At 45.7% G+C, this 27,655-nt stretch overlaps 2 protein-coding genes across 11 annotated transcripts in view; both read right to left on the reverse strand.

Annotated features, from left to right (window-relative positions):
- Window positions 1-993: 993 nt before the first annotated feature.
- PGD (phosphogluconate dehydrogenase) lies at window positions 994-17,613 on the reverse strand. Its single transcript, XM_035118331.3, has 13 exons — window positions 17,509-17,613; window positions 13,311-13,386; window positions 11,852-12,031; window positions 10,588-10,653; window positions 9,736-9,854; window positions 8,138-8,207; window positions 7,475-7,609; window positions 6,718-6,907; window positions 4,498-4,628; window positions 3,883-4,016; window positions 3,020-3,119; window positions 2,227-2,349; window positions 994-1,362 (listed from the first exon to the last, which is right to left on the reverse strand). The coding sequence occupies exons 1-13, from the start codon at window positions 17,514-17,516 to the stop codon at window positions 1,243-1,245; spliced, it is 1,452 nt and encodes a 483-aa protein (XP_034974222.2). The 5' UTR covers window positions 17,517-17,613; the 3' UTR covers window positions 994-1,242.
- A 2,594-nt stretch (window positions 17,614-20,207) lies between these two features.
- The window catches only part of KIF1B (kinesin family member 1B), a 132,450-nt gene continuing 125,002 nt past the window's right edge, over window positions 20,208-27,655 (reverse strand). For all 10 annotated transcript variants that reach the window (XM_035118329.3, XM_035118326.3, XM_088671551.1 and 7 more), the window contains 3 exons: window positions 27,389-27,581; window positions 26,715-26,833; window positions 20,208-26,344 (listed from right to left, as the gene is read on the reverse strand). In XM_035118329.3, the coding sequence (XP_034974220.3) occupies window positions 26,302-26,344; window positions 26,715-26,833; window positions 27,389-27,581 (355 nt within the window). In that variant the 3' untranslated portion in view covers window positions 20,208-26,301. The remainder of the gene's footprint in view (window positions 26,345-26,714; window positions 26,834-27,388; window positions 27,582-27,655) is intronic.

Here is a 27,655-nt window from a genome sequence, read left to right on the forward strand (position 1 = left end):
TGGCAGCACCAGTAGCCAACAGCATGGTGAGGGATGTGACTTGAGTCAGTGCTGCATACCAGGATGGAGACTGGGAGGGGCACTGGACATGGTGCAAATGCTCCTCTCTCACTGTCCTTGTTTGCAGTTAGAGGGACAGGTGAACAGCACAACCCCAACACCATCTGCTATTAGGTGGTACTCCAGCTGCAGAGTTTTCCTTCAGTCTGTATACCTGGTGCCCACTCACCCATGATGCTCACTGGCTGACCATGGACCAGTCACTGCCTCTCAGTCTAACCTACTTCACAGGGTTGTTGTGGGGATTAAATTATTGTTGTGGGGATTAAATGAAGAGGAAGAACCATGTGCACCTCCTTGAGCACCTTGGAGGAAAAGGTAGGATATAAATGCAATAAACCAACAAAATACTCTTACAAGCTTTCAGCGTCAGCTAAGATTGGTTTTCTTATCCCAGGCATATGACCTTAATTTAGTGCATCTTTAACACTTAGATTTTGGAATTTTACTTGGGGTGATTTCATCGCAGCTCTGCTGTGAGGATGGGAAACCCAGGGATGCTGCACAGCACAAGGGCTTCTGTATTTGTGGACAAAACAGAGGATCTTGTACATTTATTTAATTACCATCCTTTAAAAAATGGAGAAATTTATTCAAGATGTGATTATAAGGCTTAATTTGATGTGTTCTTGCAGACACAGATTATGCAACATTCAAAGCAATTCTATTAGAGCTTCTGATAATCTTAGATTAAGATAGTTGCTGTTGTGCTCAGGTCCTACTTGCAGGTTCCCTACAGGCGTCTGGTTGGCCACTGAGAGAATAGGATGATCCATCACGGCAACTGCTTAAGTTCTTATTTCTTGTTTTGGGGGCTTGAGATTTTGGTCCTTCTATTATTATTATTATTATTATTATTAATAATATTAATATTTTACTAATTGCTCCTAGAGGGAACTGGGCTGGTGAAATAAAAGTCACAACATTTTCAAATAAGGATTAAAATGTTTATTTTAGCTCTTCTATAAGACATGACCACAACTTCTTTACAAAAAAATATATGCCCCAAACGTGACAACTAGAGAAAGTGCTGAAGATACAGAGAATAACCAGCAAGAAGAGGGAATGTTTTAGCTCTACAGTGTTTCCCACTTTCAAGTTCAGGATTTCCAATTTAAACCAGCAAGAAGAGGGAATGTTTTAGCTCTACAGTGTTTCCCACTTTCAAGTTCAGGATTTCTTCTAGGCATTGTATGATGAAGAGGAAACAGAGCCTCCATGTCCTGTCCAGTTGGTGTGGATAAATTCGCCTGGTTTTGACAACAGTTCGTAGGTGTGGGCACCAAAATAATCTCGTTGAGCCTTTGAGAAATTGCATACACATAGTTAGTGATCTAGGTTGCCGAAGTAACACAGTCAACTTTCAGTTGTTGCTAAATTCAAAGGAGGCACACTGAGGATTGCAGCCCATGTTAGTTATACTCTGAGCAAACAGACTGAAAATAATTGATGTCACTAACTTAGGCCCATTAATGTCAATGGATCTACTTCGAGTAGAATTTCGTTGGGGACAACTGAGAGGTCAAACCCATTGCCTCTACAGTAGAATCTGCATCAGTGTTGGTAAAACTAAAGAGGATCCTTTCAGTTCAGGGACGGAGAACCTGTAGCTCTCTAGATGTTGCTGGACTACAACTCCCATCATCCCTGGCTGGGGCTGATGAAAGATGGAGTCCAACAACAGCTGGAGAGCCTCAGGTTCCCTTTGCAGAGGGAAAACAGGTAAAAAATACTGCTGGAAGCTGCAGCCTGTATGGCACTTCCAATTTAAAACAGACAATGAGCAAACACGACAAAAGGGAAGGAGAGGAAAAGATGAAGGTAGGGATGATCATGAGCAAATGCAGCTACATGTGCTTAGAACATGGGTCCTTTGAGGAATCGAAATTAAGGGGGTTAACCCAAAGGCCACAAGGAAATGATGGAATTTAAGGAAGGCCTGGAGAGAGGGGGGGCACCTCAAATTGTGCTGGATACAGAGACATCAGGTGGGCATTACCATTGGCCTATGTGAGAACAGAATGTCAGACTAGATGGGCCCTTTGGCCTGATCCAGCAGCCAGGCTCTTATGTTAACTAGGGAAACGAGCAAAAGATCTGAACAGAGCAAAAAAGGTTGGAGAAGTTTCAGACACACATGCCAAAGTTGTTTTCGGACTGGCTTACCTGAATCAGGTTGGCTGGCAGAGTGTCATGCCTGTACCCATCATAGAAAGAAAGTGCAGTGGTGAAGCACGGCATTGGGATGCCAATTTGGACACCTGTGCTGATGGCACGTCGCCATGAGTCCTAAGGGAGGAATGACGTAAAAGTAGTAGTAGTCACCTTCTTAAAAGTTGTATTTGGCCAATGACCCTTCCTCCACTGGAAACATAGGGTTGTCTCTACCGCTGTCCTTGGGCAAGTGGGACAAAGTTCCCCCTCGCACAGTGGGACTTTGCCACCCTCTCCTTCCCAGCCCCCCACCTCTGCGCACCCTCAAAATCTGCTCCCAAGGGATGGACAATGGACAGCCATTCTGAGACTGTGGTGTATGTGAAGCTGTCCATAGCAATCAAAATTAAGTACTTTATCTCTTAACATACATACTCCACTTAAAAATGGTCAGGTACTTTCTAAAGCCTCATTCGCCTCATTCATTTAAAGCACTGCCATACCACTTCAGACAATTCTGGAAGCTGTAAGGTGCTGAGAGTTATTAGGAGAGACCCCACATTCACTGCACAGAAGCTGGGTTCTCAGAGTTGCTCCACAATCAGCCCCTCTTCAGGGAACAGGGAATTAACTCTCAGCACCCTTAAACTACAGCTCCCAGAATTTTTTTTGGGGGGGGGGGAAGCCATGATTGTTTAAAGTGGTATCATAGTGCTTTCCTTAAAAATACAAAGCAGTGTACAAAATAAATAATAATAATTTAAATATATGGTGTGTGTATGTGGTCTCTTCTTCCTGAAGTTACCTGGCAATTCTCTACTGCCGTCTTGAAAAAGTTGTCCAACAGTAGGTTCTGGAGATCAGGGCTTCGATCAAAAGCTTCTTTGATTTTCCCCAGGAACACACTATGCAGAAGGCATGCAAAATCAGTTAGTAGGATTTTTTCAAATCAGTGAGTAACCCAATGGGCCAGGAACCCAAAAATATTTGTGGACCAACATATTGTAATCAAGGGCAGGGATAACCGATGATGTTGTTGGACTCCAATTTCCATCAGCTAGCATGGCTAATACTCAATTCCCAGAGGAATTAGCAATCCCTCTTCCCATGCAAGTCTGGGAATTGTAGCTCTGAGAGGGGAGTAAAGGGGTCTTCCAGCACCCTTAACAGACTACAGCTCCCATAATTCTTTGGGGGAAGCAGTTTAAAGTGATATCATCGTGTTTTAACTGTGTATTGCAGATGGGGTCTGTGTCTACAAATTTATCACCCAGGGAAGAGTGCTAAAAAAAGTTTGGACTTCACTATGCCCATTTTAGAGATTGAGCAACTGATCCAGAAAACGAGAAGTTGCAGGCAGGAGCCCTTTCATTTCCTCTGCTGTGTCTCAATGGGAGAAACTTCCTCAAACTCAGAGCATAAGAAGTGGGAACAAATAATTACAAAAGGAGAGACAGAGGAAAGTAGAGGCAGAAGCACCCTTAACAAGCTATCGTTGCTAGAATTCTTTGGAGAATCCATGACTGTTTGAAGCGGTACGATACTGCTGTAGAGTGTAGGTGCAGCCTCAGTTAGAATCTCAACTTTTCGATTCAGTTGGTCTGAGCTCCAAACGAAGAGGATCATCTCCCTGTCAATCGACAGCCCCTGCTCTCCTATCTGTCTTACCTTCGGATGATGCATCCTCCCCGCCACATCAGGGCGATGGCACCATAATTCAGCGTCCAGCCAAACTCTTTTGCCGCTTGCCTCAGTAACATGAAGCCTTGCGTGTAGGAAATAATCTTTGAAGCATACAGGGCCTGCAAGGGAGCCGAGGGGCAGTGTCAAGATTTAGAAAGAGGCTTTCAAGCCAGGGGCTAGCTCCAGAGGGTGGCAAAGTCAGCCATTTGCTGAGCCACCAGAAACTGAGAAAGGACCCCATCAACCCAAACATGGGTTGTCATGGATCACGTTAGGTCAGAGTTAGTGTGAGGGAATGATTGGTTTGGACACCTCACCACGCATTCCAGATTAAAGGAACCCACTGAGCATGTCCTGAGTGAGGAAGCCTAGAATTCTGGAACACTGATACAATCTCTACAACAATTTGGACCTCAGACAATGGAAGTTCTTGTTGGAGACTATAATGCAGAATGATGCATCTTCCCCACACATAGGATAGTGAATCTCCAGAATTTTGTTGGGACTACGCTGGCCGTGTTGGGTGGGGGCTGATGGGAGTTGTAGTTTGACAACACCCAGAGGGCCACAAGGCTAGCCCACCCTGGCCTAACAACTCACTTTGCGGATGTCCTCCAGAAACGCCGCCTTATTCCCACTAAACTTAGGTGTGTTGGGTCCACTCAACAGCTTGCTAGCTTTCACTCTTTCGTCCTTGAGGGAAGACAGGCACCGAGCAAAGACAGCCTCACCTTTAGAGAAAGAAAAATCAAACACCATGGATGGCTAAACTGAAGCAATGGCAAACAGGAACACAGTACTGTTTGTACACAGGATATTGCTTTCTGAAACAACTCAAATTATCTTCACTAAAAAACTATTAGATATTACATAACTGGAGGCGGGACATAAAACGTACCCATTTGGGGCTTCCACCAAAGAATCCTGGGAACTGTAGTCTGTTAAGGGTGCTGAGAATTTTTAGAGGAACCACTTTTCCTCGCAGAGTTTCCTGGAAAGAGGGACTGATTTTTAAACCAATCTGGGAATTATTGCTCTGGGAGGAGAATAAGGGTCTCCTAACAACTTTCAGCACCCAAAACAAACTACAGTTCCTAGGATTCTTTGGGGGGGAGCTACAACTGATTAAACCAGTACCGTGGTGCTTTAAATGCATGGAGCCAAGGTGGTCTAAATGGCAGTTACTTCAGACTAAGCACACATAGCATTGTGCTGTAAGCAACCCCACCCCACAAAACAAACTACAATTCTAGATATCAACAGCAAACTCCGAGTGCCAATCCTTATGCATATAAAAGAGAACACAAACAAACACACAAATAGGGACTGTATCATCTGGCTTGGAGACACCCCAAGTTTTGCAGTGGTACAAGAAATATTTTTTTAAAAAAAACCCACTGAGAACAGAGTATATTAAACAGGAACGTAAAACTGATTGAGTGCTACAGGGGATTATTATTGCTATTAAAAATATATATTTTATCAGTCACTTTACTCACAAAAAGTGACCCAAAGTGACTTTGGGACATAACTGAGTAGTGCAGATGAAGACGTGAGTGGCTTGTGGAAGCCAGGAATGGAAGCAGTTGCCCCACTTGTAAGGACTGACTGCTGCCTGAAAGGCCTGGGCAGAGAAAGTGCAAACACACAAGATAAAAAAGTTCTTCAGATTTCCTGTGAGTGACTCATACTCTCACTGCCGCAGGTGCACTGTGGTTCCTCCACACTCTTGCAGTCGCAAAGGTAGCCCCTCCTTTCCCCCCACTTTCTTAGCCAACCAACATCCTTCTGCACTGTGAAGGGATGAGTCAGCTGCTTTAGAGCAGGAAATTGCAAGTCATGCTGATGTAGGAAGGAAACAGAAGGGGAGGGAGAAAGAAAAGCAAACCATACACCCAACCCTTTAGCAATTAACCTGGCAATGTTGGATGGTTTGCATAGAGATCACTGTGCTGCTTTGACCTTCCCTGAGGAGAGGAGGGGGTCATCCTAAGAGCCAAGCCTTGAACCCTACGTGGAGGGGGTTTGATATTTAAAGGAGGGGAGAATTGAAGAAAACAGTAGGAAGGGGGTGCTAAAGAAGAAAGACAGAGTTGATAACTTGTGGTAGAGAAGGTAGAGAAGATGCATTGCATATAAAAGGGTCCCTGGTTCAGTCCTCAGGATCGCCACTTTAAAAGGAGCTTATTTTGGAAAACTGGGAAGGATCCTTACCCAAGAATGTAGAGAACCATCGCCAGTCAGAACAGGAACATAGGAAGATGCCTTATACTGAATCACACCCTTGCTCCAGCTAGCTCGGTACTGTCAACACAGATGGGCAATAGCTCTCCAGGGTTTCAGACAGGAGATATTCCCAGCCCTACCTGGAGATGTTCTACCACTGAACTATGGCCCTTTGCCAGCCGTGAAACAGCACAGAAGTGTGAGTTTGGAGGATTCTGAGCTCACAAATAAACTTACTGGTTGTCAGGCATCAAACCAGTGTGATGTAGTGGCTAGTGTCAGGTCTTGAAGACCAGAGTTCAAATCCCCACTCAGTTCACTGGGTGACCTCGGGCCAGTCACAATCTCTCAGCCTAACCTACCTCACAGGGTTGTTGTTGAGGGTGAAATGGAGGAGAGAACCATGAATGCCACCTTGAATTCCGTTGACGAAAGGTAGTACAGAAATCTAAATAACAACAACAGACTCTTGGTGCCTCAACTCAGGTCTTTCAAGTAAACAAGGACTGCATCACATATCTCTGGGGACCCTGGCCCTCCCATCATTGCCACATTTTTGTGCAAATCTATTTACCAATTTACCAAGTTATTTACCAATTAGAGTGACAGGAACCCCGTACTCTAAAGCTGAGATAGCCGTCCACTTCCCTGTTCCCTTTTGCCCAGCACTGTCCCGGATCTTTGGGAGCAAATGCTTCCCATCAGCATCACGATACTTCAATATGTTTGCTGTGATTTCGATCAAGAAGGAGTCCAGTTCAGTCTTATTCCACTGCTCAAACACCTAAGGGCAAGGGAGACAAGGAGCAGAGAGATCAACAACCCCCTCCCTGAGACTGCAAGACTTTTTTTTTAGGACATGCAGTGCTCTGTGCTCTATAAACCTAATGCATTTGCTCTTAAGGAAATAGGAAGATGACTTTGTAGCTTTGCTGTACACCTCCACTGTTAGGGACTTCCCCTGCATGCAAAGACAGGTTTTGGTGGATTGAGCGGATGATTGTGGGTCCTGTAGTCGTCAAGGCAGTTTCTGCTGTAGAGGGAAACCTTTGGCCCTTCATAATGTTGATGGGCGACAACTCCCATCAGTCACAAGTCAGTCTAAGTCAGAGATGGGGAATTCCCATCAGCCTCAAGCAGCATGGCCAATGGTCAAGGATGTAGTCTGACAACATATGGAAGGCCCACAAGTATCCCATTCCACGACTAAAGGCTCCTGGGAACGCCATCTAGAAAAGGAGGCTCCCTGCTGTGTCTCTGTGGAAGTGCTGGCTCTGGCTTTTATTTAGACTTATTAAAACAGGGTCTTCACCCATCAGATTCAAGAGATTAGTTTGTCTTGTGGGCTCACCGCAGCCATCTCGTCATGGTCCATGCCTAGCACATCCTTCATGAGGTGGTAGGCTTCGCAGATTAGCTGCATGTCTCCATACTCAATCCCATTGTGCACCATCTTTACAAAGTGCCCAGACCCCTCGTCTCCCACCTGCCAGAGTCATAAGAGAGAAGAATAAAATGAATTATTATTATTAAGATTTATATACTGTTCTTCATGACAATATCTCAGAGCGGTTCACAAGGTAAAAAGACAAGTTTAAAAAAAACAAAAAAAAACACCTCCCTCCCACAAACAGATATAAAAGACTTTAGAATATTAACCAGCCTTATAAAACCAAAAAAATACAAATACAAAATACATGTAACACTTAAGAACAATTTATAACAACCCCACCCCACAATAAACAAGTTAAAACCCCATTCCCATTAAAACCATAAAGATTTTAGCACCAGGAGGCTGGGCCACACCCGCATTCTACCCCCCCCCAAAGTGCAGCCCCCAATGGGCTCCTCAACTTTGGAAAGGGTCTGTCTTCTCCCCTTTCTCTTGATGCGGGAGGGGAGGTGCTGGAGAACCTAGTAACGTTCCAAAAACGATTCACAAAGAGGGGCATCAGCTTAAAGAGTATCTCTAGGAGCATGCAGAGTGCATCATAAACATGTCAGCTCATCTTACCCAGTCGCAACAGGGTTCCCCAGTTCCTACTTTGGCTGCAATGCTCTGAAATATTGGTTTGATGTGAGGCCTGCAAAGAACCAAAAGGATGTTTGAAAACAAAGCAAACGCAACAGAAAGGACATCATGATTGGTTCACTGTCCTGACCATAACAGAGGCTAGGAGGGCAGAGACATGAGGTAGGGCATTATCAGTAGTGGCTCCCTACCTCTGAAACTCCCTTCCAATAGATAGTTGATCTGCCCCTACTACAGAAGCATTTAAGAAACATGTTCACTTGGCCAGGTGTTTGGATAAGGAAATACCTGTAATTATTTTGGGGGTGCAGTTGCTACAGATACCATTGCTGCTGTTTACTGTATCTCATCTGAGTTTGTGTTTTTAAAAATTTTTGTTTTATTGGCATCTACTATTTTATTGACTGCCCCAGGCAGGAGAAAGGATGAGACTGAAAAATGGTAAATGAGTACATACAAATGAAACATATATTTACTGCTTTGGTCCCTTCACAGGACCCAACTGAGAGAATGTGCATTTTTCAGTGGTGACTCCACGTCTGTGGAATGCTCTTCCCAAGGAAACACACCTGGCACCATCATTGTCTGACTTTAGGCCAAGACATTCATGTTTACCCAGCCTTTCAGTTATGTTTGGATCATACCTTGCTGTGATTTTTATTTTTATTGAGTGGTGTGGGAAAGGATTTGTCCTTTCTTACAGTTGAAGATGGAAATCTGTCTTATACTGAGACTACTGGTCCATCTAGCTCATTATTACCTACACTGACTGGCAGCTGCTCTCCAGGGCTTTCAGGCAGGGAGTTTCTCCCAGACCTACCTGGAGATGCTGCTGGGGACTGAACCTGGGACCTTCTGCATGCCAAGCAGGTGCTCTAGCACTGAGCCATGACCTTTCCCCTGTTGAGCACTTGGATGGGAACTTTTAGGAATTTTGGTTTATCTTATTTGTTTCATTGCTTCCCATGTTTTACAATCCGATCAAACACAAATTCCCAAAGTGATTTACAATGCAATAAAAACCATACACAGAACAATTAATTGCATATGTAAAAGCACTAAAACATTTGCTATATTTTAAAAAAATGGGAAAGCAGTATATGTGACTTTATATATGGGGTGGGGTAGGATTTGTCCTATGATGTTATTACAGGATGAACTGTTGTGGTTTAGTTGTTTAGTCGTGTCCAACTTCGTGACCCCATGGACAAGAGCATGCCAGGCACTCCTGTCTTCCACTGCCTCCTTCCACAGGATGAACACTTTGGGTCAATTAATGCCCTTTTTTCTTTTTGATGTACAGTGGTACCTCGGTTTATGAACACAATTGGTTCCGGAAGTCTGTTCATAAACTGAAGCGTTCATAAACTGAAGCGAACTTTCCCATTGAAAGTAATGGAAAGTGAATTAATCCGTTCCAGATGGGTCTGCGGCGTTCGTAAACCGAGGTGTTCATAAACCGAGGTTCCACTGTATTCTGGATTTTGTATCATGTACATTTTCATAATTGTAAATAGCCTTGAGAAACCTTTGCATTAAGCAACAAATAAATGCATTAAATCATTATCGTCATCACTTACCATGCCTCTTTGGCTCCCCCTGGCATAAGTGAAGGGCCGTACCTGGCGCCCTCTTCGCCGCCGCTAACCCCGCTCCCAACAAACAAGATGCCCTTCTCCTTGAGCTCCTTGCAACGCCTCTGGATAGGAAAAGAAGGGAGACTCGTTTCTCGAAAAAGAGGATTATGGGGGCAAAAGCACTGCATTCTCTACTTAGGGCAACGTATATCTCACAAAAGAGAAAGAAAATATATCTGACTCTGGTACCAGTTAAAAGCTACAAAACGTCTTGAAACTTAAAATTCTGCACCTAGTAAGATTTCCTTTGCATCTGGCTTAACAGACATTGGTGGGCTTAGAGCATGGAGGTAAATAACCCCTGGATGGTTAAGTCCAGTCAAAGGTGACTATGGACTCATCTCGCTTGCAGGCCGAGGGAGCCGGCATTTGTACACAGGCAGGTAATGTAGCCAGTGTGACTAAACAGCTTTTTGCGCAACGGAACACCATGACGGAAGCCAGAGAATGGAGGGCCTGGCTTCCAATCCTTGCTCAAAACTCATTGATGAGCCTTTGGGCAAATTTGAGAGGTGGGATATAAGAAGCTGCAGTTTTATAAAATACTAGGGGCTGCACCCCTACTTACTTTGCTCACCAATCCCATCCTTCTCAAAGCCACCCGCTGGTTGCACAAAAAACTGCAGCGTGACATCCTTAGGAAAATATATATTACCGGTAGGAGATAAATGTCTTGCAAACAAACCCTAACCAACCAACCCCACAGGTCTGTTTATGAAGATAAAGTTAGCTCCCACATATCCTCTTGAACTCCTTGGAGTATACAAGTAGGATACAAATGGGCACCATACATACTGTGCTATCTCTATATTCAGAATTCCCTCCATCAATAATGATGTCTCCGGCACTCAGCAGTGGCACCTGTAAAGTAAAGAGACAGTGTTACATCAGAAGAGTAATGGCCTATCAGATCCAGCTAATCAAATGCCTTTGGGAAGCCCATGAAAAGGGCACATTGGCAGCAGCCCTTCCCCACTATTCTTCCTCAATGACTGGTACCAAGAGAGGTTTACTCTGAATCTAGTGACAGGTGCCCATCTGCAGAGAGTTGCTGGATCAGACCAAAAAACCTATCTAATCCAGTGGAACATCTCCTGGGAGGGCTATGAGGCATCCTCAAATGAGATCCTGGAGGGCCACAGCCAGTTAGTGCAGAAAATAGTGAGCTAGATGGACTAGTGGTCTGACTCAGTATAAGGCAGCTTCATAGGGCCATAGCTCAGTGGTAGAGCATCTGCTTTGTACGTAGAAGGTCTCTGGTTCAATCCCCAATGGCATCCCCTGCCTGAAATCGTAGAAAGCTGCTGCCAGTGAGAGTTAGACAATATTGAGCTAGTTGGACCAATTGTCTGATTAGGCACCTTCTTATGTTTCCTTCTTCAACTAAAATATTACTGAATTTTAGAGCAGGAAGTGTCTGTGTCTTGGAAACAGTGTTAGAAACTCAGATATATAAGCTAGGCATCAAATGGCTCCTTAAACCAAGGTTATGGTTGCCAAAATGGAATATCTAGTTGCTATTTTTCAGCAAGATGGCTCTAAAGTCTTATTTTTCAAATGATGGACTGACTGTGATTGATTCACAGTCAAACATCTGGCTAGTTCAGGTGACAACTTTGAGCTAGGTTAAGAGTTTTCAGGACAAAGAAGAAAAGTCACTTGATCCACATATATACTTTTCCAACTTCGTTTTCTTAATGGTGACTGCTCCTGTTCAGGCTGCACAGAAAAAGCATTTTTGTTCCAGAAATTAATTCTGATTGTGCAGATAAAATATACAACATATCATGAGAAACATAGTAAGCTGGCTCAGACCACCTAGCTCAACATTATCTATACTGACTGGTAGTGCCTTTCTAGGATCTGGAGATGTCAGGGACTGAACCTGAGACCTTCCACAAGCAAAGCAGGAGCTCTGCCACTGAGCCCCAGCCCTTCTCCACAGGGAGGAAAGGCTCAGCCAGCCCTAGCATTGGCCAATCCATAGAATTCTGGAAAGGGGCATCATTTGTAAAATAAGAGGCAGTTGGTCAAGGATGGGAGGAAGAGATCTGCTCACCAGCTTGTTGATGAAGTCATCCACAGCGCTCCCAGCCTTGACAAGCAGGATGATCTTCCGGGGTTTCTTCAGCTTGGAGACCATTTCTTCCAAAGAGTGGGCCCCAATGACTTTAGTGCCCTTGGCTTCATTTGCCATGAAGTCATCCACTTTGGATACCGTTCGATTAAATGCACAGACCTAGAAGAGGGTAAGAGAGAGGGATTTCACTGGGAGACAGTAGAGCTGATGCCTTTTCTGAAATGCATCCCCCTATACCTGGTTTTCTAATGGGTTTGTGCCAGGGACTAGGAAGTTATTTTCAGACTCTAAGAACCAAAAGGACAAGACACCTGCATGTTCATTTCCATTGTTTCCCCCCATTTAACATGAAAAATGAAAGGCTTGGTTTGAATGGATTTAACCTGGTGTGCAGGACATTAAAAATAATAATAACCTTTCAATGTATACAGGTTTAGCCAGGTTCTCACACACACACCAGCACTTCCTGCTGAGCAATTGTCTGCAGAGATCGCTCAAAACAGTAAGCCAATCTACGTTCTGTCATTTAAGGTACTCAAGCAAGTAAGAAAACAAGGAAAGACAAGGCCTCCCACTAAATCAAGAACCTGAAGTCCTCCGGATGTTGGTGGACTCCATCTCCCATCAGTCCCAGTCTAGCATGACTAATTCTTGGGGATGATGGGAGCTGCATTCCAGCAACACCTGGTTCGCCCAAAGTTCCTTGCCTCTACCCTAAATCCCCTTCCTCGCCTTCTTGTTTCAAACTTTTCTTATCTCCACATTCATACCTTTCTTACCACCAGCAGATTTACTATATAGCCAATGGATATAATTAATTAATTATATTTATATCCTGCTCTTCCTCCCAAAGGAGCCCAGGGTAACAAACCCAGAAACTATAAAGCAATAAAAACATCTACACTGCGGATGCAGACTAGGAAAGATCTCTACTTAATTAGAAGAGGAAGGTCTTTAGCAAGCGCTGAAAACACCACCATCAGCCTGTCTGATTTTCAATGGGAGACAATTCCAAAAGGCAGGGGCCACCACACTAAAGGCCCAGCCCCTACACTGTGCAGAATGGGTCTCTCTCTGTTGGGTATATAAAGGGTGAGAAGATTTATCAGGTATCCTGGTCCTAGGCTGTATAGGGATTTATATACCAAAATCTAGAACTTAGCCCAGTAAGTAGCTAATACGCCACAGATGACTGATTTGGGAGATTTTGATCCTGCCTTTCTGTTCCAATAAGCTGGGAAGTCCAACCATCACAAATGAACACAGCTGTAATCTAGAAACATCTGGAGAACCAAAGGACCCCCGCCCCTGTCTTCAAGCTTCTGCCCTAAGATCTCCCTTCCGCGTTCTATACAGTACCTAGCAGAAAGAGCGAGAGAGAGTCTGTGATAAATAATTGCTTAGCAGTTAAAACTTCACACCGGGCATTTCCACTCACCACGAAGCCGTGGTCGTTCATGTTGAGGATGAGGTTCTGGCCCATGACGGCCAGTCCAATCAAGGCGATGTCTGCTCTGAAAAGGGGGAAGAACAGACAAGGATGCTTACACTTCCCAGAATGGTTTAACAATCAATCCCTCTTTCCAGGATTCTTTGGGGGAAGCCATGGCTGTTTAAAGTGGTATGATGCTGCTTTAAATGTACAGTGCAGGTGGGGCCTGTGACACCCAGGCAAGGGTGCCAAGGAACAGGGAAGGTTGCAGTTTAAAAACCCAGGCAGTGCTTCTTATCCTTGCACCAGCCAGGACTGTGTTGTGTCAATCTTAGAGATTGAGCAACTAGATCTAAAAAATGAGAAGTTACAGGCTTCTAGAAGCCCTTTCATTTCCTAGCTGTGCCTCAACAATATGGGAGAGACTTCCTCAAACTCAGAGGGATTACATGTGTAAGGAAGAAGAAATAATTATGGAAGAAAAGCAGAAACAGAAGCAAATGGAGGTAGAAGCATAGGAACCTAGAAGGCTGCCTTATGCAGAGTCAGATCCTTGTTCCATCTAACACAGGACTGTCTGCAGTACACTGACAGACAGCAGCTCTCTAGGGTCTCAGATTGTAGCCTTAGTCAACCCAACCTGGAAATGCAAAGGATTTAACCATGGACTTTCTGCATGTAAAGCAGATGCTCTACCACTGAGCTATCACCCTTCCCCAGAGTGGATTTGTAGTCCCAGGAACCAGCAACAGCTACAATAATAAAACCTCAGGGATTAAATCCTGAGCTTGGCCCAACTTGCACAACACACCTGTGGAGTCTTTCACATGGAATTAAGCCAGCCAAGTGTTACCAAAACTGGTCACCCCTCTGGCAACTCTCTCCACACCCACACCACCCCCTCTGCCTTGGGCAATGTCTCTTTGTTTCTCTTTACATCTTCTTAAGCCTTGTCCAAACAATTAGCAAAGAAGGCAGTCCTCTGCTTGGGCTGTACCACTTCAGATGTGTGTGTGGGGGGGGGGGGAGCCCTCATGCCTGAAAGCTACAGTATGTGCAAGCGCTCACTTTGAATCCCTGTAAGTCCTAAGCTAGAAAGCCCAGAAGGAAAAGTCAGGCCTAGAAACAATGCAAACAGGACTAAGCATTGATGACAATGACCAGAGGCTGCATTCAACATTAGTCCTCCTCAGAGTAGACACCACTGGAATTAATAGATATGGGTAATGGAGGCCAATTGATTTCAATGGGTCTACTGGGAGAAGACTTAGCTGGAGACAATGCCAGGAGCTGTGAAGTATGGATGGTCAGATGGAAAATATATTTTAAAATGTGATTCTGCCCAAGCCACACCACTCACTGGCCTCCTTCCCAGTGATTTTACCGGGCTGGTAGATGTTCTTGAACTGGGATATCATTTGATTGCCAGAACAGAGGATGGAGGTGGGGTGGGGCCACACATCACTGGTGTGTGGGCCTCAGAAGGAAATGTGGCTCTTGGGCCAATGAAGGTTCTTCACCCCTGCATTAACTCATTGCAATCCTTGCAATAATCCTGCACAACCTGTTTTTATACAAACCTATGGAGAACCCACACATTGTGGAATACTGTGCACTGCTCTGGTAACCTCACCTCAGAAAGGACTTTTTAAAAGGTTCAGACAAGGGCAAGCAAAATGATCAAGGGGCTGGAGCAACTTCCCTGTGAGGAAAGGTTACAACATTTGGGGCTGTCCAGTTTAGAGAAGAGTAAGAAGGAACTCAACAGAGGCATGTAAAATTGTGCAAGGTGTGGAGAAAGCGGACAGAGGAAATTTATCTCTCTCCCTCTCTCATAGCACTAGAACTTGAGACTGAATGTTGGAAGATTCAGCACAGACAAAAGAATGGCCTTTTTTACACATCACATGGTTAAACTTTGGAACTTGCTCCCACAGGAGGCAAGGGTGGCCAACAACCTAGATGGCTTTAGAAGAGAATTTCAGAATCACACAAAGGAGAAGGATATCACAAATTCTGTGTCCACTGCTGGGAGTCAATATGCCTCTGAATACCAGTTGCTGAGGCTCACAAGTGAGAAAAGTTGCTGTTGCACTCAGGTCCTGCTTGCAGGCTTCCGCTTGAGGCATCTTATTGGTCACTGGCAGAACAGGATGTTGGATTAAATGGGCCTTTGGCCTGATCCAGCAGTCAGACTTTTCTTATTATGTATTGTTAAAGCATGTGCGACATGCCTCCCTATGCTCTGATCATTTATTTAATTAATTGATTTCATCTCACCAGTTGATCAGAGCAAAAGGAAGTTGACTTATGAGGAGTTGGGCAAGTGGTTCATCCAGCTGCAGACACTGACTGGCAGTGGCTCTCCAAGGTATCAGGCAGAGAATCCCTCCCAGCCCTAAGGGGAGATGCAAGAGACTGAACATGGGACCTTCGCATGGAAAGTGAGTGCTCTGCCACTGAGCCACACTCCTTTCCAATTTACACAAAAGATTAAAAAGGTAAAGGTAAAGGGGCCCCTGACCATCAGGTCCAGTCGTGTCCGACTCTGGGGTTGCGGCGCTCATCTCGCTCTATAGGCCGAGGGAGCCGGCGTTTGTCCGCAGACAGTTTCCGGGTCATGTGGCCAGCATGACAAAGCTGCTTCTGGCGAACCAGAGCAGCGCACGGAAACGCCGTTTAGCTTCCCGCCGGAGCGGTCCCTATTTATCTACTTGCACTTTGATGTGCTTTCGAACTGCTAGGTGGGCAGGAGCTGGGACCGAGCAACGGGAGCTCACCCCGTTGCAGGGATTCGAACCGCCGATCTTCTGATCAGCAAGCCCTAGGGTCTGTGGTTTAACCCACAGCGCCACCTCCATGCAGCTGAGATTAGCCCAGAAGCCAGAACATCCAACTTGAACCCATCCCGATTTCTAAGGAAAGGCTCAAGAGGCTGAAGATTTTCATTTCTAAGGCTCAACCTTAAAAAAAAAAAGATAAATTAAAAAAAACCTGCCTCCTCAACCAATCACCATGTAGCCACAATTAGCAACGATTTGATATATTTTTTTTCCTTTTTAAAAAGAAAAAACAATACTTTTCCCGATCAGAAGATGATCCCACCCCACAGACATAAAGCCCCAGGATCTATTTGTCATGTGAAGGCTCAGTCCTGCAAAACGTGAATCAGTCTGCTGCAGAAAGAAATGGGGTTCAGTTTGGCAGCCCAACTCCCCAAGGGACTCTGAGTCACCCAAGTCAATGATCAGTCAGAGAAGAATGGATGGAGACAGGAACCAGTTGAGGGAAAGCAAGGAATACCTTTATTTTCCTGCTGCAACAGAGCCCCCCTCCCGCCCCACAAGGAGGTGAGGACCCGGAGCTAACAAGCCGTAGAAATGCATCTGAGTACCTACAGAGTAAGGGACCCAGGTGGCGCTGTGGTTAAACCACTGAGCCTAGGGCTTGCTGATCAGAAGGTCGGCGGTTCGAATCCCTGTGACGGGGTGAGCTCCTGTTGCGGGAAGGTAAACGGCGTTTCCACGTGCTGCTCTGGTTTGCCAGAAACGGCTTTGTCATGCTGGCCACATGACCTGGAAGCTGTACGCCGGCTCCCTCGGCCAATAATGCGAGATGAGCGCGCAACCCCAGAGTCGGTTACGACTGGACCTAATGGTCAGGGGTCCCTTTACCTTTACCTTTACCTTTACCTACAGAGTGCTTACCCTCCCCACCCACCCCTTGGATGAACCCCACTGACTGAGCTCAGTGCAAACGTCCCTCCGAGGAAAGCCTGGCAGTGCACTCCCTTCTCTTGCATGGGAGTAAGCTTCCTGGAACCGAATGAAGCTTCCTTACTGCGACCCTGCGCACGCTGCTTACTCGGGAGTCAGCCCACCGACCCAGCAGCCTCTCCATTGAGCTCAGCGAGATGCACTTCACTTCCGCATCACCGTGTGATCTTGATCTGGTCTGCTTTACGCACGCTAACTTGGAAGGGAGCCTCGCCGAAGTCAGTGGGGTGCCTCCAACTCAGAGGAGGCCCGCTGAAGTTAATCCATGGCCATTAATTACGGTCTACTCCAGAGTAGCCCGATGAGATTTACTCGCCTAGGAGCAAACCTTCCCCGCCTTGAACTCATCGGTCATTTACTCGTGCGCGTAACTCAGCATTGCCAAGCGAGCCCCGCTAACCCTCCCCAAAATGCCCCCCAATACTTACTGGGCCATGGCGGCGACTCAGGCGGCTTAACTGCAGCTGAGACGAGAAAGGCAGGCGACTGGCGCTCCCAAAGAGGCTTCCACTTGGAGCGGACCGGCCTAGGCCAGCCCACCGCAGGGAGGGGCCAGACCTAGCCCGGCCCAAAGGTCTGCTGATCGGCTCAGGCGGACGGCGAGCATCGCCCTTTAAAGGCACAGGCTTCTACCTTTCCATCCCTCTGTTGCGGTCGGATGGGAAATTTTTTGTTTTTATTCTCTCTCTTTTTTTGGCAACGGTTCCAAATCATGCATTCGAGGAAGGGTAGTTCGCCGCTTCCCTTTCCCTCTCTCTCGGGCTGTAAGGGTTTATGCACTCATCGAAGTGAACAAGGCTTCCCATCACTACCATGAATGGCACCATATTTAAATAGACTTGGGCGTATCTGCGATCTTGCCTCTTGCTTGCCAGATGTGTGCAAAGGTAAGCCACATCCTTACTCCACCTGCTTTTGTCTCTGACCCCATCAGCACTATGCATTCAAAGCTCTGACATACCACTTTAAGCAGTATGGCTTTCCCCGAAGGATCCTGGGAACTGTGGTTAAGGGTGCTGGGAGTTGTGAAGAGACTTTATTCCCTTCCCAGAATGACAATTCCCAGTGTTCCCTGGGAGGAAGAACTGATTGTTAAACCTCTCTGGGGACTGGCTCTAGGAGGGGAACAGCAGTCTCCAAACAACTCTCAGGACCCATAACAAGTCAGATTCCAGGATTCTTTGGAGGAAGCCTTGACTGTTGAAAGTGGTATGGTAGTGCTTTGAAAGTCAGTGCAAATGGGGCCTTTGTTTGTGATCTTGCCCAGTGCGCACTAATGTAAAGCCTCCAGAAAGTTCCCTGAAAGGGAATATGAGCTTCAAGCTGAAAAAAGTTTCCCACCTGTCAAAAATATTGGATGGATTTGCAGTCAAACAAATGCAAAGCTGGTGTCCCACCACGGAGTTGTGACTACCGGTATTCCTACAGAAGCAAGTTTCATGAGGTGGAAACAGTACTTTATGGGAGGAGAGAGGGAGAAAGGGGTCTTTATGAATCCCCAACACTCCCCACACCCCACAGAATATTATTAAAGCAGTAGCAGGAGGTTGAAGAGCTCTGGTCTTCCTGGACCAATCAGAGGCAGCTTCTTACATTGAGCAGCAGATGTTCGGCTGCTGAACCACCAAACACAGCAGCACACGCATGTCATTCCAGGCACATGGTTTTATACACACATATGCTCAGAGTGCCAGAGGCATGTTCACAATGGCAATTTCTAACTTGTGTGGCATGGTCCCTCTGGATTTCTCTTCCTTGTTTCTGGAGGTTATGTAACTTAAATCCCTTTGACAAGATCAGACAGTTCCCTGTTTGAAGTTTCCTTGCTGGGTGTTTTCAGAAATTTGACCTAGGGTAATTGCAGGAAGCCTGTTTATTCAGCATTCATTCTGATCTGTTTGCAGTGAAATTATTTGACACTGGTTATTTCATGAGCATTCATTCCAATTTGTTTGCAAGGGGCTTAGATGACCATTGCATCAAAGCAAGAGTTATGCCACAATCCCTAGCACATTTCTCCATCACTTTCCTTACCACAGTATTTAGTCCAGTATTTAGGGGAAATGAGCTTGTTGCGCAAGACCTCCCCATCAGCTGTAATTGGGTTACCTGGATTTGCCGGTATGTGGTGTAGTGGTGTGTTGGATTAGGGCCTGGAAGATGAGGGTTAGTCAGTGACTTTGGGTCAGTTATAGGCTCTCAGCCTAACTTAATTCATGGATTGTTATGGGAAGTAGGCAAACGGGACCTGAACACAAGCACACACTCCCCTTCTGTGGTTTCCAGCAACAGAGCAATAGCCATCAGTAGCCCTCTCCATGAATTTGTCTAATCCTCTTTCAAAGTCACTTGGTTTGGAGAGTTGAGTTTCATGGTTTAACAGACTGCACTGTGTTAAGGGTGTAGCTAGCATCCTCACTGCATCACCTTTCAAGTCCCAAGATGATGAGTGATGGCTAATCATAGCTATTCTTTGTTTTTTTCCTATAAAAGAAGAGCAGATCGAAACATGTATGGACATTCTCTTTCCCCTTCCCTCAGTTGTTTTTAGTGGTTTCAAAAGTGCACTGCTCTACCAAGTAGGTACTAAGCCAGCACAGGTTAAGAGCTTTTCTAGTTCTACTGGTCCTGAATGCTGGGAGTGAGCTGTCTGGTAACAGTTCAGCAGTAGGTGAAAATCTCAGGCTGGTGATACCAGATGTATTTTTACTTATTTAAGTTAATTCATTTGTTACATTTATATTCCATTGTTTCTCCAAGGATCTCAAACTGGTATAGAAAGTTATTTCCCTCCCTACCCCATCTGATCAGCCACTGTGGGATCAGGATGCTGCTGGAATAGATGAGCCATTGGCCTGATCAGCAGGCTCTGCTTATGTCTTATGGCTATTTAAGGTACTGTACAGTTGGACAGGCTAGCAGGATGGACTTAGTTTCTTGGTATAGAGGAGGAGGGATCTGGTGCCCTTTCAGAGTCATTGTGTTTTCAAGCCCCGTGAGCTCCCAATAATAAATTGCAGGATACACCTGCAAACAAACAAACAAACAAACAAACAGAACCACCAATTTGGAGGGCCCCAAATAGCCTCTTGCAAGAGGAGGTAAGAAAAGACACATGGAGCTGAAATTCGTTTAATCCACTGGCTTTTTAATCTTTATTTTTTTTCACCTCGTTCAGTGGTGCAAGGTTACCATACACGGAGTTAGATATTGTTATCTGCATTGCACACCTAAAGGCTATACAGCAAGATGGATCAGAATTAGTACAAATACATGAACTATATTTACATTTTGTATACCCAAGCTCCGAACATCAGATATATTTACAAAATAAAACATGGGAAGGAACAGAAAAAGACAAAACGAAGTCAATTAATAAAAAAAATGTACAGTGTTGTGAATGTATTCCTTTCAACCAGGGAAAGACTGATTTTTAATTTAAAAAAATGAAAGAGAAGGGGTAAGAGATCGGTTCCAGAAGGCCACCTATGTTGTGCAGGTGACTGTGGTGGTGGAGGGGTGGTCTGTGTTAACGAGGCGCATGTTTGTCTGTGGGCATTGGGAAGAAGGAACCACTTAAACATACAAATGCCCTATGAGAAAGACGTGTATGCGGAAAGCACATGGAATTTAGGTTGTCAATAAATAGGGGGAAAGAAAACAACACACAAGAACTGTTCTGGGTGGGATGAGCACATGTAATCTTCTCTAGCTTTAGCAGACGTCACTCAGAGCCTCCCTGGATGAGGGCCACGAGTCAGCCATATAGAAGGCGGAACAACTCCTCCCCTTTCGCTAAGAGACAGGGCTGTCCCTCTTGCTCAACAACAAAAAAAGGGTACAGGCCATAAAACGAACGCCAGCACAACCACAAGGCTTCTTTCAAGTATTATCAGACTGGTCATCGGTGACTGCACTTCAAACTCGCAAATGGCCTCCTTAACCAAAGAAATTAAACATCTGCTTCTGTCTCACCCCCCACCAATGGCTGATGTTTCTAGTATAAGGAAGCACAAATCTCGATACATTCCTGTAACGTCAGAAGGACTGACGGGTCCGTGGACTTGGGCAGGAGGGTGAGGGTGAAGGTGAAGTGAGCCATCCTGCAGTAATGTGATATCCACATGCACGAGGTGAAGTCCAGTTTCAGATACATTCACAAAAAAACCCTCAGAGCATCAAAAAAAATTAGTTTTATTCCTGTTCTTTTAAAGCAGCATGTTAAAAAGAAACAAAACCAAGAGAATGACAAACATCCAGCCAGCTGTTAATGCAGAGGAGGACTGTACCACTTGATGCATAGGCAGTAATAGACAGTATTAAGTGATGGCAGAGCATGCCAAGGGGCAGATCAGCCCAGAGGACGCCCTACTTTTAGTGTGCAATATAAACTACAGATGCATAAATACACATTACTTTATATATACTTTAAAAACAAAAACAAATTAAATATTCCCTGTAAATTATTAGACAGTAAAGCAGCAGCGAATAAAGTCTTTGCTTTGAAATGCCCTCAGGGGGATTTGTGGGAGGGGTGTTTGGAGAAACCTTCCCACAGGTTTGGAGCCTGACACCCCCTCCCCCCCCTTCCATAACATCCTGAATGCGGACTGGCCTGAAAGGTTAAAGTGCATTGCTTCAAACGAAAACCCATATTAAAAGGTTCAGAAGGTTATGATTCAACAAATATATATATGACTTTCAAGTTCCAACATTACAACTCCCAGCTTGGTCAGTTTTTGCTTTCATTAGGAAAAAAAATTGTTTCTTTGACTGAGAAAAGTGGAAATCCCACCCAGGAGGTGCAAAAGGTGATCTCAAAGCTTGCTCTGTGTTTGCAGCCCCATGCTCTGTGGGTTGGCTGGCCCATGGCATGGGGCAGAGCCTCCAGATGGTAGGCAGGTCCTAAGAGCTGGCTGACTCTAGGACTGTGACAGCGAACAGAGCTTTGGCACCTCTCTGGTTGGATTCTCACCTTCTCCTTTCCCCACAGTTCACATCCTTTCCTGGAATGTGGAAAACGTAGGACCAAATTGAAGATGCAAGGGAAAACATTTCATTTCTGTTTGCTTGGGGGACATTTGGCTAAGAGGAACTATTTTATAATTGGCAAGGGACTGCTCAAAATGCCTGACCAGGGACTGGCTGTGAAAAGAAAAAAACAATTTTGTGTCACTTTGTTTCCAAAGCAGATTACAGCTCTGCTCTTGTAACAGCCAATGCAGCAGTGGCTTAGAATGGATGTTTGCCCTCTTGCCGACCTGAGCTACATATATAAACTAACCTAAGCTGACCTAGTAGAGATATGACCTTTACATAAGACACTACAATTCCCAGCTTCTGAGTATGCTATGACACACCTGGTTTCCACTACCATCCACTTGCTCTTCCTGCTTAAGAAGAGCCCCCTTAATGCTTATACATAACCCCTGTATTTATAGTCCCCCCATAGTGGCCTCCTTCCCAAAGCAAAGACTTTGCAGGCTAGTTTTGTTCCAAGTTTAAACAATAAAACAAATACATTAAAAAGTTATCTTAGTGTACACATAATATTGCCAGGAAATGTCCTCCTGGGGGGTGTTTCCTGGTTCCACACAGTTCACCCCACTTTTGTTACTGGTCAGAGGCAGCAGATATGGCAACTTAGCACCCCACATAAAACCTTTTAAGTCCATAATTAAAACCATCGCACAATCGGCTTAGCTCCTGAACCAGCAGCCTCAATCGATGCGCACACATGTTGGCAGTGAGGAGTCCGTTGTATAAGGAACATTAATCACTATGCTGAGACGTACACAATCAGAACACATTGAACAAACAGACCCCATGCCATGATCTGGGCCTCCAAGGATGGTCCTTTTTTTCCCTGCGCAGAGGTTGTGCACAAGACCCACAGAAAGTGTCAGGAGGAGTTCCAACCTGAGCATATAAGTTATATGAGAGAGAGAGAGAGTGTGTGTGTGTGTGTGTGTGAGAGAGAGAGAGAGAGAGAGAGAGAGAGAGAGGAGGGTAATGTTAAAGAAAGCCCCATCTGTCCTGGTGCTGCACCACTGCGCACTCCCTGATGTCACATGGCAGAGCCAAAACATTTCCTCCCCCACCCCCAAAAAATAATGCAGCGAGGTTGCTCTGTTGATGAAAAAAATCCTTGGTGCTTAAAGCCTGCATGTCTCTGTTCAGTACGGTGGTTTGTAGGTAAACTCCCTCCCTGAGCTGACCCCAAACTAGATGGCTTTTATAAGCTGCATAAAAAAATGCCAACATGCAAATTTGGTTCCTCTGAACCACAAGGTTGAAATTGCTCTTTAAATCACCTCCTTGATCACAGTGAGCCACAGGAGTAAAAGCCAGCTTGGAAAGGAGAAAGAGGAGGGCAAAGATGGCCCCTCTGAAGAAAAATCAGCCTAACAACACAAGTTCACCTCACAAGAAAGAGAAACTTAGAATCTTTAGTGGGGAGCTCAAGAAGACTTAATTGTGGTTCTTACATACAGAGCATGAGGACTGCCTGCACTGCTTCAGACTTTAGACATAGGCCTGCATGATGAAATGTTCCACCATGTAAAATAATTCCCAGCATGCCAAAAGCTAGCATGTCAGGGGAAAGGGTTAGAATATTCTGGTTTTCTATGTTCAGGGAACTATTTTGACAGGCACAAGCATCTATTTGTGCAGGGACCCAGCTTGTGATCTCAAGTGGCACAGCCCCAAACACTACTTAATAATCTCAGCCGGTGTTCCCACAAAACTAGACCTAAGAGACAACTAGAACAAGATCATTTATGTGGGGAGACCTAGAACCCAGCATACCTAGGTGAGACTGGCTGCTTCATGCCAGCATAAAGTGAACCTCCCTTGGCTACCAAATTGCACAAAATGTTTACAATCTGCAGGATGAGTGGAAGAGTTCCAGAGAGGGGTGTTTGTTCCTAAATTAAAAACCTCTCCTACTCAGACACACAAAATGATTAAAAAGGGAGAGCGTGTAAACAGGTTTGTTAGTTCAGATTATATGTTTTGTATGCAGCAGAAAGCAGAGGTGTAGGGAATTCATTTTGTTTCAATCCTCTTCCTGAAGCACAAGGACCCCAATACAGCTCTTTTGCTCACATCTCAGCCTTTGCCGACTTGGTGCCCTCCATATGTTTTGGACAACTCCCATTAGCCCTGTGCTGGCTGGTGGAAGTTGGCATCCAAAACATCTGGAGAGCACCAGGCTGGCAAAGGTTATATTGATTTGGCTTTTTTTAAAAAAAGTGCATAATGATTTGGGTTTTTAAAAGAGTCTATTTATTTATTTTTAGAGGGGGCTGATGGGTTTTAAAGCAATACCCTACAAAAGCCAAGTTTTTGTAAAGTTTTAAAAAAACCTTCTTCCAAGAGGATACAACCACATTGAATCCCAATTTTCAGAGCCCTTGACCTGTTCTTAAAGGAGCCATCAGAGATATCCTGCCTTTCTTCACCCTTCTGGAGACGCAGGTGGGAAAATGGGGGTGGCCGGAAGCATTCTGCTGCCTGAAGCAAAGGACACCTTGCCCCATACTTCCTATGTGCAGAAGCTGGTGGGGCAAGCAGTGAGCTCTTACTTCAAGCGGGGATTGTAGGTGTCATTCATGGTGACTGAGGGCAGCAGGGCAGCTGAGAAGGTGCAGAGCAGCCCACGTGGGCACAAACCCAGAGCTCTGTCCTCTGTGTTAACCTAACTGCCACTGCTCCATCCCCACCAAAAAACACCTGCCTGTGAAGGTCAAATTGCTCTGCCTAACGACAGGACCAGCCTCACAATATTGAAGAACTCCGGCACAGAAGGGACCAGCATTGGCCAAGCTGGATTTTCGCAGCTCGGCCAGCTACCTTTGGGCCTGTGGCAGGTGTGCTCAGGCCAATGGGGGCCCATCTCAGCACACAGGAAGACCACAAGGGCGGGAACCATCAATCTTAATCTCCCCGTGCAATGCACGGTTTTTGCACCTGGGCATCAAAGGCATCCGAAAGGTAGTTTCATTCATTTGCTTGCATTGAGTGACACACAGGCCAAGGGGAAGAAAGCAGAGCCTGGTGCACTCCAAAAAGCGATAGCTTGGAAAGGCCAGCTCAACCAATAGGCAGAGCAAGGCAGCTGCCTCAGGCAGCCGAAGCTGGAGAGTTGTAAGCAATTCAGAGCAGACCCATTGAAATCAACTTACATTAATTGTGTCCATTAATTTCAGTGAGTCTACTCTGAGTAGGACTAACATTGGATGCAACCAACTGGGGGCAGGAAGAGGTAGCAATGTATTGGGGGGGACAGAGCCCTGTGTGTGTGTGTGTGTGTGTGCTTGTCATGTAGCCTGTCAGGTGCTCTCTAAGGTAGCTTGCTGTCAGCAGATGCAATGGCCTGGTCCTGCCAACACTGAAGGAAGATTCAAGTTGGCTCCTGAATGTGGAGTGGCTGGGGGGCGGGGATGGACAAAATGTCTTGGGTCAGCCCTGTCTGGCTGTAGCAGGTTCCCCCTTTATGACACGGGCAAAGGTGGTGAGCCATGAGGCAGGGAGGCGGCCCTGAAATCTAAAAATTAAAAGTAACAAGTCTTAAAAGCCAAAGTAGGCAGGGTGGGAAAGTGGTCCAAATTTGCCAGCAAGCCTGTGTTCACAAAAGGAGATTTGAAATATCTTGGTCACACTCCAGGTGTGGACAAAGAGCTGCATTCGCCGATGAGCAGAGGACCTCGCCTTGAAAGCAGCAGCAGTGCAGAGACTTCCAAAACAAAAGTATTCCAGACAGAGACAAACACATCACAGAGAGCTGCACAAAGTCAATTGGAATGAAGAAAAAGGGCATCCAGAGAAACAAAATAGGGGGTGTCCCTTCTTTTTTTTTGCCCAAAAAAGTCGTGCATATAAATTGGAAAGTCACCACCAACACTCCCCTCCCCCTTGTTACTTTCTTCAGTTTGGCCACATGCTACTAATAATATTTTCAGCACAGGTATGTGCATGGGGAGGGGTGATAAAAAGATGGTGGTAGGGTTTAGAATAGCTGGAGAAAGTGCTGAAGGGAGGATGGTGGGGAGACAGCGAGAGAGACGAGGAATGTTAAAGCCACAGGGTTGCATACAAGGAAAGAGAGAGAAATTCAAGAATCACAGAGAAATGAGAGGTAACGCTTTATCTATCTATATCAGAAGGCGTGTTAAGAGATTTGGGCTGGGGAACCGGGTGAGAACCCCTCCAGAGACTCAATATTTGAGCTGTCCTGAGCGTCTTCGGGCAAGTTTGGACCTGTGTGGGAGAAAGGAGGAGCAAATAAGCAAGACTGCAGTTCTTTCTAGCCCTCATTTTTTATCTCCTCTTTTCTCACTGTGGGAACAAGGAATCTGAGGGTTGGGGGCCACATATGGATTTACCCGGCCCTCAGGATTCTCTGCAGACCACATCCTACCTCCCGGCCACACCACTCACTGCCCGCTGCCCTGCACCCTTGTCAAGGGCTTTTGACCAAGAGGGCCAGATGGTTCCTGGCTGGAACGTAATCACACCTCTTGTTTGACTGAGTCACAGCTCCACCCACTTTTTGCCTGGCTCCACCCACCACAGAACATTGCCCACAAGGGAAGGTGACCCTCGGGCTGAGGAAGGCTCCACGCCATACCGTATCGTGCCAGCAAGAAGCGGGTTGAAGGCATACAGCCAGTCATTCATATCTTTGTCATTGATGGCCTGGAGGAGGACTCCGCGGTGCCTCGTGCAGACGGCAAAGGTGTTAGGTGTCTAGAATCACAAAGGCAAGCAGTTGCTCAGCAAATCCTCAGAAGCCCTTAAAGCAGCTATTTGATACCCGATTTGCAAAGGGATCAGGAAAGTCTTTTGTCTCCCAGCGGCCAAGATTTGGGTGAATTAAATGGCCCTGCCAAAACAAATCCTTTCTGGTCTGTATTGGAGAGTGTGTGTGAGGGGGTATAGCACCCTCATGGCCTTATCACCCCAATTTGATTTAGGAAAAAGGAGTACAGAAACATCTGCTACTGCATTCTTCTAGCACATGTGGGGATTCCAATAAAAAGTTGCAGTGTAGAGTGTCAACCAACCAGCCATGCTAGCTTTTGATATTCCATTCCCTCTTCCCCCTGGGTTTTCTATTCAACTCTTCCAGAAGACACATAAATAGGAAGAAAGTGGAACTCTTTCCCTTCTCAACCCCATCCTGGTAGGTGCAAATGAATGCCTGAAAAGGCCTTTCTCTCTAGGGAGCTGATCTTATCCCTTTCACTATAGACCTACATCCTATGGGAGGATTGCAGTGTCCCCACCCTCCATTCAACTGACCTTCACCATGGCCTCTTGATCTTCACTGTACTCCACCTGAGCTGTGGAGAGGTTGAGAATCCCTCTTTCAATGGGATCCTTGTCACTGTTGTAAATGAAGACGTAGGGGCGCCGGACCACCACAAAGTGCTTGGCCCACGATGGGGAGAGCGCCTCCTTGAAGTTCAGGTAGCCTTTCTTGGATACCACAGAGCTAGAAAGAAATGGCAAGGAGGAAAGCATTCAAAGACACGGAGCTGGCTGGAGATGGGCTCCAAAAGGCCCCAG

This window comes from Zootoca vivipara, chromosome 6 (genome assembly GCF_965207765.1).
Source record: "Zootoca vivipara chromosome 6, rZooViv2.hap1.1, whole genome shotgun sequence".
Classification (NCBI taxonomy): domain Eukaryota; kingdom Metazoa; phylum Chordata; class Lepidosauria; order Squamata; family Lacertidae; genus Zootoca; species Zootoca vivipara.

Excerpts from the sequence above, each read along its gene's own strand:
- PGD (XM_035118331.3), bottom strand. Across the intron at positions 9,855-10,587 it reads CTGAATATAGAGATAGCACA|AGGCGTTGCAAGGAGCTCAA; the intron begins GTATGTATGGTG and ends TTTCCTATCCAG. Across the intron at positions 4,629-6,717 it reads GGTTCCTGTCACTCTAATTG|GTGAGGCTGTCTTTGCTCGG; the intron begins GTAAATAACTTG and ends CTTTCTCTAAAG.